At 35.6% G+C, this 15,515-nt stretch overlaps 1 protein-coding gene across 1 annotated transcript in view; it reads right to left on the minus strand.

Annotated features, from left to right (window-relative positions):
- Nucleotides 1–15,515, minus strand: part of TTLL5 (tubulin tyrosine ligase like 5) — a gene marked incomplete at both ends in the record, with an annotated part of 184,253 nt that overhangs the window by 91,783 nt on the left and 76,955 nt on the right. Inside the window, 4 exons of the mRNA XM_084241198.1 lie at nt 889–1,195; nt 2,190–2,347; nt 8,913–8,951; nt 13,626–13,688. Of these exons, the coding sequence (XP_084097324.1) occupies nt 889–1,195; nt 2,190–2,347; nt 8,913–8,951; nt 13,626–13,688 (567 nt within the window). The remainder of the gene's footprint in view (nt 1–888; nt 1,196–2,189; nt 2,348–8,912; nt 8,952–13,625; nt 13,689–15,515) is intronic.

The raw sequence follows: 15,515 nt of genomic DNA on the forward strand, positions 1-15,515 counted from the left end.
CTCATTTCAATTTCAAGGTTTTTGTACTTATTGTTCTGCCTGAAATATTCTGCTCCCAGATATTCATGACTTTCTCATCATTCAGAACTCGCCTCACCTACTTCTCCATGCTTGAATACCACAATCTAAAGAAACTCTGTCCAATTTTTCTCTTTAACGTGACACTATTTTATTGTTTTCACAGCAATTCTTATTGCCTAAAATTTCCTGGTTTCTTTTTTTACTGTCAGTCTTCCCCACTAGACAATCAGCTTCATTACTATGTCTTGGTAAGAATACATTGTACCAATTGTAACAATACACAGCCAAGCACAATTCCTGGCACAGAGCTGGTGACCACTATTTATTGAGGGACTGAAGACATGACTATGCTCTCAGATCTCTGGGCCTGTATTTCTTATACCAGCCTCCCAGACTTAACAGTCACCTTAAAAGCCTCTGGAAATCCTACTCATTAGTCAAACCCTGGTCCAAATATTGCCTTCTCCCTCATGTCTCTCTAGCCCTTCCAAACAAGACCAATCACTCCTAAGAGTACTCTGTCCACTCTGGAGCCACAGCTCCAGCACTCTAAGTGTCCCTGTACTAAACTATGAGTTGCTTTGAGTTCTTTGACTCAGTTACCTTGTGTTCTGAATGACTAACACTAAAACCCAGCAAAATACTGTTAGGCCACTGGGAGCTGGATTGTATTATGGCTATAAACCTCGGACAAGTAACTTTTCTAAGGCTCAGTTTCCTTAAAAGCAGTATCATATCACAATCATTATTTTCATAAAATTGTTATAAATAAGACAAGTGGCTATAAAGCCATTAGCAAAGTACCTGGCAGCCAGTTAAGAATTAGCTATTATCAGCTTTACTAGTGTAATAACAAAATGTTCATACCTGAGATTGCCATTATCTTGCAGGATCTGCATCAGGTTAAATTTGGGCTCTGATTCCTGAGGCTCAATTTTGGAGCATTGTTCACCTTTATTACTCCACTCCGAAACTTTCATGGCATTTTCTTTGGGTGAATTTTCTACCATAACAGACAATGAGCGTGTGTATTTGCCTTGATTTTCTCCAAGAGACCCTGCAGACTCCTCCTGGGAAGCTTCCTGTTCTTCATCTTCGTTGTCTAATGCAACTTCTTCTTCCTCTTCACTCTCTGTCTCAGTTTTAACATTCATTTCAGCTGGTTGGGTAATCACTAAATGCGAAGAATCACTAATGTTGCTGAAAAAAGGATTAAATTTTCCTCTCTCCCAATACCTTCCTTTTTTTCCCGTAAAATCCCATTTTAGATCAGACTACAAATAAGACAAAAAACTACCAGCATACAAATGACACCCTCCACTCTAATATATTCTAAAAACCCATCAATGATCTTCAGGAGAGGCAGTGTTTCTCATGACAATGCCGATGGCTCTCTCCTAACAAAAGGCAGAGGGCATCTCAGGAATCTCTATAGTATGTCAGAGGTTTTCAGAAAGGGACCATTCACTAGGGTACAAAGAGCAGGGGAGATATTCATTATCCCCTCCTTCACTGCCTTGGAATTGGACAAGAAGAGAAGAACCATGTCTTTTTTATTCACCAGTGATTAACATGCCCAATATAGATGTGTAACAAAGAAGGGATGGAGGGAGAAAAAGGAAGGAAATCAGTCAGTGAGAGATAGACTTAGGCCATGGGAGACTCTAAGAGGAAGAAATTCCCCTTTGTTCATGTTTAAAATATTTAGGCCAATGCAATGTTAAAGGGTGATGTGAATTTAATAAACTTATTAGGAAAAGCCTAAGTTATAATGTTCAGGACTCCATTAAACTTAAGTTAATATTATTTCTGAAATATATGATGCTTGATTAAGAGCAAAGCCCAAAATGTTTATGTCTTAGATATTCAATACCAACATTATAGAATGGAAAGTTTAAAATTTATAATGCTTTTGAAATTAAGTTTCAGAGATATATTCAATACCAACATTATAGAATGGAAAGTTTAAAATTTATAATGCTTTTGAAATCAAGTTTCAGAGATAAGACCTATACAAAAAACAAACAAACAAACAAAAAACAAAAACAAAAAAACCTAAGCAAATGTGACCAGGAAGGTTCTGACATTAAATATTAATTAAAGAAGCTAATTAACTAGTCTGGCAGGACCCGGATAATGGAGTTTGGTGAAAGCTCACCAGCAGGTACCTGGGTATTTTGGCCTCATTGCTCTCAGTCTGCCATTCCGCCGTCTACGTTTTCGCACCTCCAAAGATAGGAGCTTTCTCTCATAAAGAGCAGCATGCAGCTTGGCTTTTGAATTCATACTTTCCACCTTCAATTCTGTTGTCCCATCAGCAGCCAATCTAGGGAAAAATAATATAGAAGCTACAGCCTTCAGAAAGATCTCTAATTTATTTCAAGGCTAAGCTTGACAGAATTCTGTAATGATGACAGAATGCAGATGGTAACTCTAGTGAATTAAAAAGGTCTGATAGATAAATGAGAATGGTGGAATCTACATTAAATCTTCACTTAAAGGCCTATCGGAATTTGTTAAATGTTTTGAACAGAAATACATCTGAAGGCAATATATAAGCATTTTAAAGCATTCAGCAATATTAGCTGACTATTCATTACAGAGTTCATCAAGTGCCACCAAATATTTTATAAGAATTACTGGGAGAGTTGGGGCCTCCCTGGTGGCGCAAGGGGTTAAGACGCAGCACTACGAAGCTATCTGCATGAGTTCGATCCCAGGCCAGGGAGCTACCCACATGGTGCAGCAGACCTCTCATGTCTCGCCCGCTGCTCCCCTCAGCAGTGGATTTCAGTCAGTCTGCCTGTTCTGATCCCTACTCTGTCTCTGGTGAATCCTCTCACCCCCACCACACCTCTGGCCTATACTCCAGTTCTTGTATGCATAAATAAATAAATCTTTAAAAAAAAAAGTTACTGGGAGATAACAGGTAATGTTTTAATTCTTAATCTGGGTAGTAGGTAGAGATCTTTATTGCTATTCATTCTAACTTGTTCAGAATTACACAAATGTTCTCTTAAATGCATATAACATTCAATAAATACAGATTTAGCAGAGGTTGAAATGAGGGGAGGAACGGTTCATTCCTGTGAATATAGTAGCACAGAGCTGACAAGGGAATGGCCTTAGTGAAAGGTTACCAAGACCTAAGGACACACCCAATCTCAAGCATTCCAATATGAATCTAACTCCCCCTTAGAGCCTACTTAACTACAGGAGGAAGTGGGGAAAAGTAGGGGCTCTCCAGGTGTAAAGTACAGATCAGGAGTTGGAGTCAAAGGCATAGACAAGGCAAGGCAGAAGATGTAGGACAAAGCCAAATTCTATCAGGTCATGAACGGGAAATGGGCTGGGGGTGGGGGGGGGGACAGCAGCACATGACACATCCAAGAGAAGTAACAAGTTAGAGAAGTGACTACTATTAGGATCATTTCAGACAAGGACCAAGCAAAGCAGAAAGCAGACAAAGAAAATCATTAGGTCAGAAAAGAAGTATCCATTTTAGTGTCAGAAAACAGGCAGCCAACTCTGGATGCTCAAATCTCAAGACCTAACTGGTTGGCTCTGAACTCTCTCTTGAACTAAACCATAGTCTCTTTGAGGTCAAAAAATCATCCTCACTCTCTGGGTCTGATGGGAAGGTTATATCTTTTGGCCTATTTGGGATTTTTAGGGATTTCTGGGTAAATTGATTGGACAGTAAATCTTTTGGAGGCCTTCTCTCTGGAGCAGGATATTGAGCCAAGAACAGGGAAAGTTCTGACACTGGGGGCAGAAACGGGAAACAGGGTAATAAACTAAAAATAGTCAAAGCCACTTATCATAGTCCCACAAATGAACCTTCCCTTACACACACACACACACACGTGCACACACTTGTGAAATCAGTTATTTTCAACCAAATAAATCAAATTTATTAGACTATAAATCTACGGGCCTCCCCTGGTGGTGCAGCGGTTGAGCACTGGGTTGTGAGGCTGCCCACAGCCTCTGCAGTGCCAGTTCGATCCCCGACCACCGGCAAGGGACCCACCAAAAAAAAAAAAAAAGAAAGAAAGAAAGAATATAAATCTAATATCTTAAAATAATAAGAAGCTTGAAGAAACCCTGGATATACAGATAAATCCTAACTAGTACAAGGAATGGAGGTAGGGAATACTAAGAAAGTGAATCTAATAGACAAGAATTATAGTTCTATGAGAGGTCATGCTGTTTGGCTGATCACTGGGTCAGTGATGCTTATAAGATTGCCCATCACATAGGTGACACACCATAAACATTTTCTAATAAACAGCTGAATTTCTATAAATGAATTTCCTGCAATACCTTTAACTTACATTTATTCCATCTTATTTTTCCAACATTTTATTATGAAAAATACTTAAAAAGTTTAAAGAATTGTACACTAAACACTCATATGCCCACCATGTAGTTTCTACAATATTTTACTGTATGTTTCATTGATATATGTCTATCTGCAATCACCCATTCTTCTATCCACCCATCAATCCATCACATTTTTAAAGCATTTCCTTTTTTAAAATAATTCCATGTCAATTTTATTTTTTCAAAATTGTGCACAGACCTAAGTGTACTTCTCTACTAAACACTTAAACATGCACATTATTAGTATCTAAAGTTCAGTATTTGTTTTGAGGATTTTGGATTGGGGACAGAGAAGATTGCCTTTTTGCTGAGCTAGAAACTACATACAGTGAAACCCTAGATATTAAATGTCCATCTGATGAGTTTGGACAAATGCCTAGAGCTATGTAACACCAACTCTAACATTATCCTCTCAGAGCGTTCTCATGCCTCTTCCCAGGAAACCCTTCCCTTATGCCCCTCGTGGAAGTCACAGTCCTCAATTTTTCATTACATGTTAGTTTTGCCTGTTCTAAAAGGAATCACATGGTAGCAACTCTTTTCTGTTGTCTATCATTCAGCATGTTTTTGAGATTCATGCATGTTTTTATCCCTTCTCTTACTGCTGAAGATTAACCCTCTATGTGAAAGATCCACAGCTCATCTACTCTCTTGTTATTAGACACACAGGCTGCTTCTGCTTTGGGAATATTATAAATAAAACTATGATCATTTTGCACATGTTGTCTTGTGGTTATGTTTTCACTTTTATCGGGTAAAGATCTCAGTGAAACTAGCTAGGCTTTCTAACAGACTTTTTCTAAAGTGCTTGTACCAGCATTGATTAACAATGATTAATCAGAGTTCCTATTAGTTCCACAGTCTCACCAACATTTGGTATTATCAGTCATTTTCTCCCCCAGCTTTAATGAATTATAATTGACAAAATTATAAGATATTTAAAGTATACAATGTGAGTTAATGTAATTTTAGACATTCTGTTGGATATTTAGTGGCATTTCCTTTTAATTTGCAACTCTCTGATAACTAGTACTGAGCATACTGGTTATTCATATATCTTCCTTTTGAAGCGTTTTGTTCAAATATTTTACCCATTTGTAACTGGGCTGGCTGTCTTTTTATGATTAGGAATCTTTCATTTTCTAGATACCAGTCCATTGACGGATATGTTTGATAAGTATCTTAACTCATTCTATGCCTAACTCATTTTCTTAACAGTATCTTATGTTAAGCCAAAAGTTCATAATTTTGAGGCTATCTAGCCTATAATTTTTTCCTTTTGTTTCTGTGTCTACAAAATTTTGCTAAGCCCATCATCACAAAGATGTTTTCCTCAAGAAGTTTTATAATAATAGGGATTTTGTCTAGGAACATCTCTAATTTTTATGAGAGATAAGGGTTGCGATTCACTTTTTAAAATATGGTATACAACCTCATTTGTTTAAAAGTTTCCTCACCCCAATAGATTGCTTTGGGTCTTTGGTTGAAAATCAAATGTGGGTCTAATTCTGAGTTCTCTATTCTGTTCTACTGAGCAATTTGCCACATTCTTGAATACCATAATACTACAGTACTTCTTGAAGTGAGGTACACCAAGTCTTTTTCAAGATTACTTTGTACATTCTAAGTCATTTGCATTTCCAAATAAATTAGGGGGGTGAGATTAATTTTTACTAAAACATCTACTAAATAATGACTGGGATTGCACTGAATCTTTAGATCTTGACAATAGTAAGTCTTCTAATCCATGAACATGGCATATCTCTCAGTTTATTTAGATCTTCTTTAATCTTTTTCATCATATTTAATGTTTTTTACTATATAGGTATTGAACATGTTTTGTTAAATTGACCCCTAAGAATTTCATATTTTCAAATGCTATTGTAAGTATAATTTAAAATTTTACTTTTGAATTATTTAATACTATTGATAGTATATTAAAATACAATAGGCTTAGTATAATGTTCTCGCATTCCAATAACTTGATAAGTACAATTATGTTCTTGTAGTTATCCTGTAAACAGATACCTTGGGATTTTCTACTAACATGACCACAACACGCAGGAATGATGATATTTTACTTCTTCCTTTACAATCTGTATGCCTTTTATTTCTTTTTTCTTAACCCTACTACCCTACCCCCCCTCCCCACCTTCCTTGCTTTTTACTTTCTAGGACTTCTAGTACAAAGTGAACACAAGTGGTGAAAGTAGCCATCTTATCTTATTGCTAACCACTGGGGGAAAGTTTTCAATATTTCACCATTAAGACATTAGTAACAGGATTTTCAATAGAAGGCCTTTATCACATTGAGGAAGTTTCCTTTTATTCCTCATTTGCTAAGAGTTTTTCCTTATGAATTTCACACTGACGAAATTTCCTTTTATTCCTGATTTGCTAAGAGTTTTTCCTTATGAATTTCATATAATATTTTAACATCTAATGAAATGACCATGAGGTTTTTCTCCTTTGTTAATATAATGAATCATACTGGCTAATTTTCAAATGTTAAATCAAGCTTGCATGACTGGGAAAAACCTCATTTAGTCATATGTATTGTCCTTTTTACATGCTGGAAGATTCAATGTGTTAACATTCTTTTAAGAAATTTTGTATCTCTGTTCAAAAAGACATTAGTCTGTAACTTTCTGCTTTTTGGGAAAAAAAAGTCTCTGTCAAGTTTGCGTGTTATAGTTATACTGGCATTGTAAAACAAATGGGAAGTACTCCTTTCCATATATTTGACAACTCATGTAAGATTGCTACTATACTTCCTCAAATGCTTGATAAAATTCAACAATAAAACTACTAGACCAATGGTTTTCTTTGTAGGAAGGCTTTTTATTACAAATCTAATAGAGGTCTTTTCAAAATTTCTATTTCTTTTGTCAGTTTTGTGCTTCCTCCCACCAAAGAACTTTGACATTTTATCTAAATTGTCCCAGTGGTAGATATGGTTATTATAGTAATAGTCCCTTAATACTATGTCTGTAGCCTCTACAGTCATGTCCCCTCTTTCCTATCTGATTATGGTCAACTGGTGTTCGCTCTTCTTTCTACCTAAGAGTTGATCAATTCTGTTAACTTACCAATGGAAAAATTTTGGATTTTATTTTTTATTGTTTGTCTTCTATTTAACTGATTTCTATAAATATTACTTCCTCTCTCCTACTTACTCTGCGTTACTCTTCTTTTTCTCTTAACTTCTTATAATGGAATGTTAGATAAATGACTTTAGTCTTCTCTTTTCCAAAATAAGCATTAAAAGCTATAAATTTCCTCCAAAGCACTATTATCCAGTTCAAAATATTTTCTAATTTCTCTTGTAATGTCTTCCTTGACCCATGGATTATGAAATGTGTGGAATCAGAAATGTATTCTCTCCCAAATACTTTCACTTTGAGTAGAAAATACTAAAGATTTTCTACTTACTGATTTCTAATTTCATTTTGGTCGAAGAACATATTATACATGATTTTAGTCCCTTTAAATACATTAAGACTAGTTTCATGCTCCAGCAAATGGTGTATCAATGTCAAATGTCCTTTGCTTATATCTCTAAGCCACCCAAACATCCCTACTTGTGGCAATATAAAATGAGTGGCCCAAAATGAACAGAGACCGAACCCAATGATCTTTAAATATTCTTGTTGTTTAAGATTTTTTCTAATTTCCAAATTGAAAGCATTATACTCTACAAACATATTTCTTGACTAAAGACTGGAGAAAACCTATAAACTTAGTGTGACTTTCATTTGGAAACAGGTTGCAAACTCAATTTCTCCTAGTTTTCCCTTAAGTGAATGGCATACCCTTTTTCTTCCTTAATGAAAAAGCAGATTTATGCTTTAAAGGATTTGGATGACAGTTTATCTTAATTCTTACAGGTAAATCAAAAAGCTAGCTGTAGAAGGTCTCTTTCTCATCATTTTCATTTTTTTTTAAAGCAGTACAACACAAAGTGGATGTATGGAATGTCTCAAGCTCTCTATAACCAACGGTATGTGTTTAGGCTTGGGTTACAGTTATGGTTGTGATTCTGAGGTGGGCAAAGTCCTTCTAGTCCATCCTCTAAGACATTTTTCTCCTCTGCCAGAATATGCATTTTGCACACTTTTAGTTTCATGGCAAACTGGAAACAGTTCTGATCAACCCTATGAAGCACAGAGCTGAATACTACATGTATAGAAAGATGAAAATGCAGCCTCTTATTTGCATCTAAATGACAGTAATGTTGAAATCCCATTAGTACTTTGGTCTCTATTACACAGCTAAACAAGAAAACTATTACTATCAATTGAAATTATATACCTGTAGTCATTAAAAAAACAAAAACAAAACTAAGTTTGTAAGAAATTGCCACAGAGTAATGTTTCAATAAAAACATTCTATGTTATTATTCAAGCTGAGTCAAACTGAAAATGGTCATGTAAAGTATCATGCTTAGTCCCATGGTCATACACTATGCACATGGAAAGAATTTCTCAACTTGCAAAATCAGTTACCGTGTTCTTCCTGTCAATAAGCTTCTTCTTGGGTTTCCCCTACAGAAGTAGAAAGGACACGTGGGTTAGAGAGCACTATGCAGACATTCTCTCCTGGGTTCACACACACATGCACTCCCCTAAGATTTATATTGCAGATTCCACATGAAATTATGCCAGGAAAGGCATCTTTGCAGAGTAGAGAAATGAATTGAGAACATTCTCAGAAAAGGTAGAGAACTGCAAGTTTGAGGGAGGGTTATTGAAAAACAAAAGGGAAAGGATAAATGAATTCCAGAGACAAATCATAACAATTTCTAGAATTACTTGAACAATTTGTGAATTCTAGTCACAAATCAAATCCCATTTATTCTTCATAACTATGTGGAGCAGGCTATTATTAGCTCCACTGATAAAAAAAGAGCAGGCTCTGTTCATTTTGTGACATGCTCAAGGTCAAAGTATAAAGGGTTTAAATTTGAAGCCAGGACTTAGGTCTTTGGCTCCAATGCTCTTTCTACTTGCACTAAACAATATTTGGAAAAGAACCCAATATCAATTCTCATGAGATTCAAAAAGGATGCTCATCAGAAATCGATGTTCCATAATTTAAAAAAACAAAAACTCTTTAAAAAAGAGATGCTATTGTCTCCACATTAGAGGTGGGCGCTAACCGAAGGAACTGGGTGCCATTCATGTTCCAATTGGCTCTTTTAAAACATTCTCACATTTAATTTGCTTTCACTTAATAATATTTTTATTTTCCCCCTCTAATGTATTTATTTGTATATGTGTATATTTAGTCTGATATAATTGTATCACTGTAACATTCACGTATTCACTGCTGCTGACCACATACTGAGTAATTCCACCAGCATAAGGAACCTCCTTGTATTGCCCTTCTATAACCAGACACTTCTTACCTAGCCCCTAGCTCCCCTTAGTCTGTACTCCATTCTAACACTGTATCATTTCAAAGTGTTATATAAATGGAATCACACAACACGTACCCTTTGGTATTGGGTTTAAATCAATTCCCTTTGTTGTTTAAAAATGTTAAAGCTATGAATTCCTTATGAGCCAGATAAAGGTTAATTTCTTTGACGAAAAATCGATTCCTACAATTTCCTTTTTTCCTTACCACCATTCCTTACGCCTGATTTATCACTTCTCCTTCCACCCTCCTTCTTAGCCTCAGAAAACCTACTTCGCTTTTGAGTGTCCACTAGTTTATAATCATTTTGCTTTATCGATTCACCCTCTATGATTTCTGGTTTTACATATGGCATTGTTTTTTTTTTTTTTAAATAGACAGATGCAATGAATATGAAGATTTTCTGTCTATAAAAACCTCAAGTGAAAAGCTTAAGTCTTCCCAAAATGTATTCTTTCCTCCTAATTTTTTTTCTATTCATGCTAATAGCAAATAGTTCTAGCAAATAATTTTAGCAAATAGTTTTCTCTAGTAATTTGGAATCATAGCTTCACATGGCAATTGCCTGGGTAGCTTTTAGCACAAACCAGTACTTCAGTCTAGGGTTGGGGCCAGAGCATATGGTTTGCCAGATTACCACGTGCTCCTAACATGCAGTCAAGGTTAAATTACTGTCATACCATAAGATAGTAAGATACGATATGCCTGAGCAGGGTGGGTAGGTGGGTGAGAGGGCATGGAAGGAAGACAAAATTAATCTGAAAGAAACGATTAGAAAATTAGTTTGAAAGTGACCTGACAATAACACAATGGAATATGTGAAAGGGAAAACATCTTCATATTGAAGAGAAAGCTGACTTACTTGAAGAGATCAGGGCTTGCAATAAATATGGTTATATTTTTAATGCATTAATATTTTGTATTTGCACTCACTAGGTGGTAGGTTTCTGATACTGGCAATGATGAACATTAAAAGCACTTCCTCTTAAAAAGCCAATTGTCATTCAAATAGACTAGAGAGTAAACAGGCAATGATAATACAGTATGGGAATTTAAGTCACACTGAAGTGTAAGAAGGGCTTCTCCCTGTGTAGGTAAGAGGATGAAGGACATAACTAGAAGAATTCAGGGATGGATTAAAGGCTATTCCAAGGATGGCAAGCAAGTAAGGATAAGGAGGCGGTGAAAAGAAAAAGTAGACATGGCCATGAGTTGGTGTGGAAAAATGAAGATTAAGCTAAAATGACAGACTAGATCGTGAGGGTATTCCTTTGCTAAACTGGGAAATTCATGCTTGTTTGTTTTTAAATCAAAGTTTTAAGAATGCTTTATAAGCAGGAAATGTTAACTGGGGTCTGAAGAAAAAATTCAGGGAGTGCACAAATTTGAAGGGAAAAAAGGTATCTCTTAGCTGTAGTTCAGCATCTCCTTCATATACATGTTAGAAGTGATCCATAGTAGTAGCATATCAAAAGTGTTAACTTTTCTTCCATTAAATTTTAGAGTTGTTACAGGTGGCTATTGTCAATAAATGTTGCCAACACTTATTGTACTGTTTATTTTTTATATATTTTTTAAAGATTTATTTATGCATCTAAGAGCTGGGTACAGGCCAGAGGTGTGGGGGAAGAGAGGATCCACCAGAGACAGAGTGGGGAACAGAACAGGTAGACAGACCAAAGCATTCTGCCGAGGGGAGCACCTGGCAAGACAGGAGAGGTCTGCCTCGCCATGTGGGTTGCTCCCTGACCAGCTGAGGATCGAACTCGTGCTGCAGAGGCTGTGGATTGCTTCATAGTGTGGTGCTTAACCCCTTAAGCCACCAGGGAGGCCCTATTGTACTTTTTAAATTAGACCTGCTGCCAGGTGTTGTTATCAAATGTGTTAATAATGAAGCACATCTATTATTACATCTAAAATTTTTATTGTTGTGCTACCCTTAGGAGAATGTTTGAGAATTTTGGCTGTTTGGGGGGCAGGGTTCCAGATTGCCTGCTTGTCTTCCTTCTCACTCATGGGAATCTGAAGTGTGGAAAGATCTGGCCTTAAGCATAGAGTTCACGTCATTCTGGAAACAGACAGCCTGTGAGGAACCTCATGCAAACTACCTACTCTAAGCAAACAGCCCATTCCTTATAAAGATGACTGGACAACCACAAATCATCAAATACTTGAAGAAATTTAACCGTATAAACTAAGAACAATGAGATGTACAAACAGCGCTAATCTAGAAGAATTAAATATAATGCAAAAAAGGAAAGGAAATTCAAACAAACTAAGACAATGAAAGAGATGAGAAAGGTTATTGCACATCCATGGACTATAAATGAGTCAAAAAACAAATAACTATAACTATAAGAAAGTAAAAATCAAAATCAACAAACAACTATGAACCAGAGACACTCTATGGAGGGTAGGGGTCGGGAAAAGGAGGGACTGGGGTCAAAATAAGGGGGTTGCAATTGTATGGGCAATATAAAAATAAAATTAAAATAAAAAAAATAAGTATTAAAAGCATCTTTTCTATGTAAAAAAAATAATAAAAATAAAAAATAAAAAATCAGATCTGGACAAAAAAGAAAAAAAAGTGAATCAAACAACACTCGCCTACGCTGGTAGGAGAAAACAAAATAGATACCAGTTATGAAGATCAATTTAGAGTTTAGAAAACAAAGCTACAGAAATCTCCCAGAATTTAAAGGTTAGAGACAATGAGATCAAAAGTATGGAAGAAGTATGGAAGATTTAGCAAACTATCCAAAATTCATCTAACAAGGAGAGGAAAGAGAATATAATGGGAATATTTCTCTTAGTAGAAAGACATCTTTAGATGGAAAGGATTCATTCACTACAAAAAAAATAATAATCATAAATAATGAAAAGTAACACACCAGAGGACACAGCTTAGTCAAATATCTGAACTCTAAAGATAGAGGAACCACGCAAAAGTTTCTAGAGGTGGGGAGAAAAAAGTACAGGTGATACATGTAGAACTGAGAGTCTATGTCTTCCAAGCAAATCTGAAGACCTCTTTAGTTATATACTACACCATGTAATTACTTAATCAATAGAAATAACCACAAATTTACAAAGAGAAATTGCAAATACCATGTATTTCTTGATAATAGATCATGAAATTACAAGAAATTTGAGTATCTCTTATAAGAATCTTGCAAAAAAGCACAAATACCATGGAAATAATATAATTTCTCTAAATAACGAAAGTACCTCATTTTGATAATCAATTACTATAATGCACTTATGTCTCAGGAGCAACAAAATATGTGGGACTAAGCAGTCCCTGATTGCTTTGGAGGGAAAGCATTTGAATTCCAACACCTGTTTTCTATCATTTCCCCCTATTTTCCCTAGTATTGAGGTTATCAGTTGTCATTTCTTACAACTCACTGTATTTATCTTGTGAATTACCTCCCACCTTTTCTAATCTGATCATTCTAATCTCTTCTAGTCTGGAAAAACAGATCATCCTGTCTGTTAAAACCGTGTCTAAAGTAAAAAGGTACTGAGTAAGGGCCTTCTTTTAAAAAGAATAAAGTTTAAGGCACATGTTAAGAGTGTTTAAAGATCCTCCTGATTTAATTTGTGGTCTCTGGGAATATTACAAAGTGCTGAGAGTGAATAAATTCTGGAAAAATTAGGTATTGTATTTTCTGGAAGTTCCTTTCTATCAGAGATTTTACATAGAGACTTTTATATAGCTTATTTCCTTCTTTTGCATGCATATTTTACTAATCTTGTGATTTTATCCTACTAAACCGAGAAGACTGGCAAATCCCCACCTGTCCTGGAAGAGGCGTGTTGCCAGCATATAGTTCATGGAGGTCTTGTGTTCAAGGTAAGATCTGGAAGATAAAGAGAGACCAGTTATTTCTTGAGCTTAGTTGAAGAAGGAAAATACTGTATAGAAATAAAACCATGAATCAAGCACAGAAGTAGCAGGTTATTTATACACTATTTCTAAAGACATATTATTTCTGAAATGGCAAAAGAGGAGAGGTGCCCAAATCAGAGTAGCAGCAGAAACAAAATAATGAAGGAAATAGTGGACAATTTAGAAAATGAAAAGAAAGAAAATCAGCATTTCTTGGATTATCAAATAGTGATATACTAAATTCAGAATATAAATCTAGAAGATAAAAACAACTACAACTACAGAAAAATACATCGCATGGTAATTCCACTCCAATATGTATATATTCAGGAGACACATACAAATATATTTATACCACGTCTTCCTTTAATAGCAGAAGGCCAGACAAAAGTCAAATATCATCAACAGGAAAAGGGAAAATTTAGCAGCAGTGTACCCACACAGGGGAGTATAATAAAGTGATGAAAAAGAATTAATTATAACTACATGTGACAAAGTGAATCTTAGTTACATACCATTGAATAAAAAAAAAGCAAGAGCAGAATTCTACTTCTATCTATGAGAAGGTAACTGCTGTAGGACTTGCCCTTCTACCATAAACAGCTAGAAAAGTAAACAAAATATATGAAACAACTGCTTTCAGACATCTAACAACTGGTAGTGCAACAGGAAATAAAGTGAGCTCTCCAAGTGCTCTTTTTGTCTACAGGCAATTTCCCAACTAAGTAGAAAGAGGAAATTCAAGTGGAGCTCGAGTGTGTCTGAGTTAAGATGACAGAGATCAAAGTCCTAGCAAGCAGCTAGAATATTTAGAGCAATGTACTAGAGAGGAGGAAGCCACAAATAAGAAGGCATCCAAAAATCAGCACAAAGGGACCCTTTGAGTCTGAATGAATACAAATCTGCTCGACACAGCGTGCAAGAAGTCCCCAAGGCTGGGCAAAGAGCAAATGACAGGATGAAGAGCAATTCAGAGAAAGAATAAGTTGACTACTTGGCAGGGTTCATGCAGAGCTGCAAACTGATTATGTTCCCACTAGTTAGAGTAGAGAGACACCCCAGAAGAATCTGGAGTGGTAAAACTATTCTAGACCTAAACAGAAAGCTATTCTAAAGAAACATAAAAATGCTTTAAGATGAACCTGAAAAGGATTACACTGATTTACAGGTAACTTTGTGTCTGACAAAAAAAGAAACTCTTCAACAGGGTTTAAGGAAGGCAATAAAATTCAAACACTCAGCAATATAATATTTATAAGATCCAGCATCCAATTTTAAAAAATGTACATGTAGAGACAGAAGGAAAATGTGTCTCATAAACAAAAGAAAAAGTAGTCAATAGAAACACAGTAATAGTAGAGTAAGCAAAGATTTTAAAGCAGTTATTATAACATATATACACACAGGGATAAAGGAACTCAAGAAAATAATGGGAAAGAGAGAAAAGACATAAAAAGAAAAAGACGCAAATTCAAAAGATGGAAAATAAAATCCCTGAAATGAACATTTCACTGAATGGAATTAGCAGACTTGACATTACGGACAAATAGATAAATGAATTTAGAAACAACAAGAAATAGAAAGCCATTCAAAAGTCTGAAAAAAAGAACAGAACCAGACTTGTCATACAGTATCCATCAATTTAACATATAACAAAAGGAAACAGGCTAGGAGGGGAATATAAAACATATTTGAAGAACTAGTGGTCAGAAGTTTTCCAAGTTTGATGCAAACTATAAGGCCACAAACCAAGAAGTTCAGCAAGTCCCAAACAGAAAAAAAAACATGAAGAAAATGA

The sequence above is a fragment of the Talpa europaea genome (genome assembly GCF_964194135.1).
Source record: "Talpa europaea genome assembly, chromosome: 8".
Taxonomy (NCBI): Eukaryota; Metazoa; Chordata; class Mammalia; order Eulipotyphla; family Talpidae; genus Talpa; species Talpa europaea.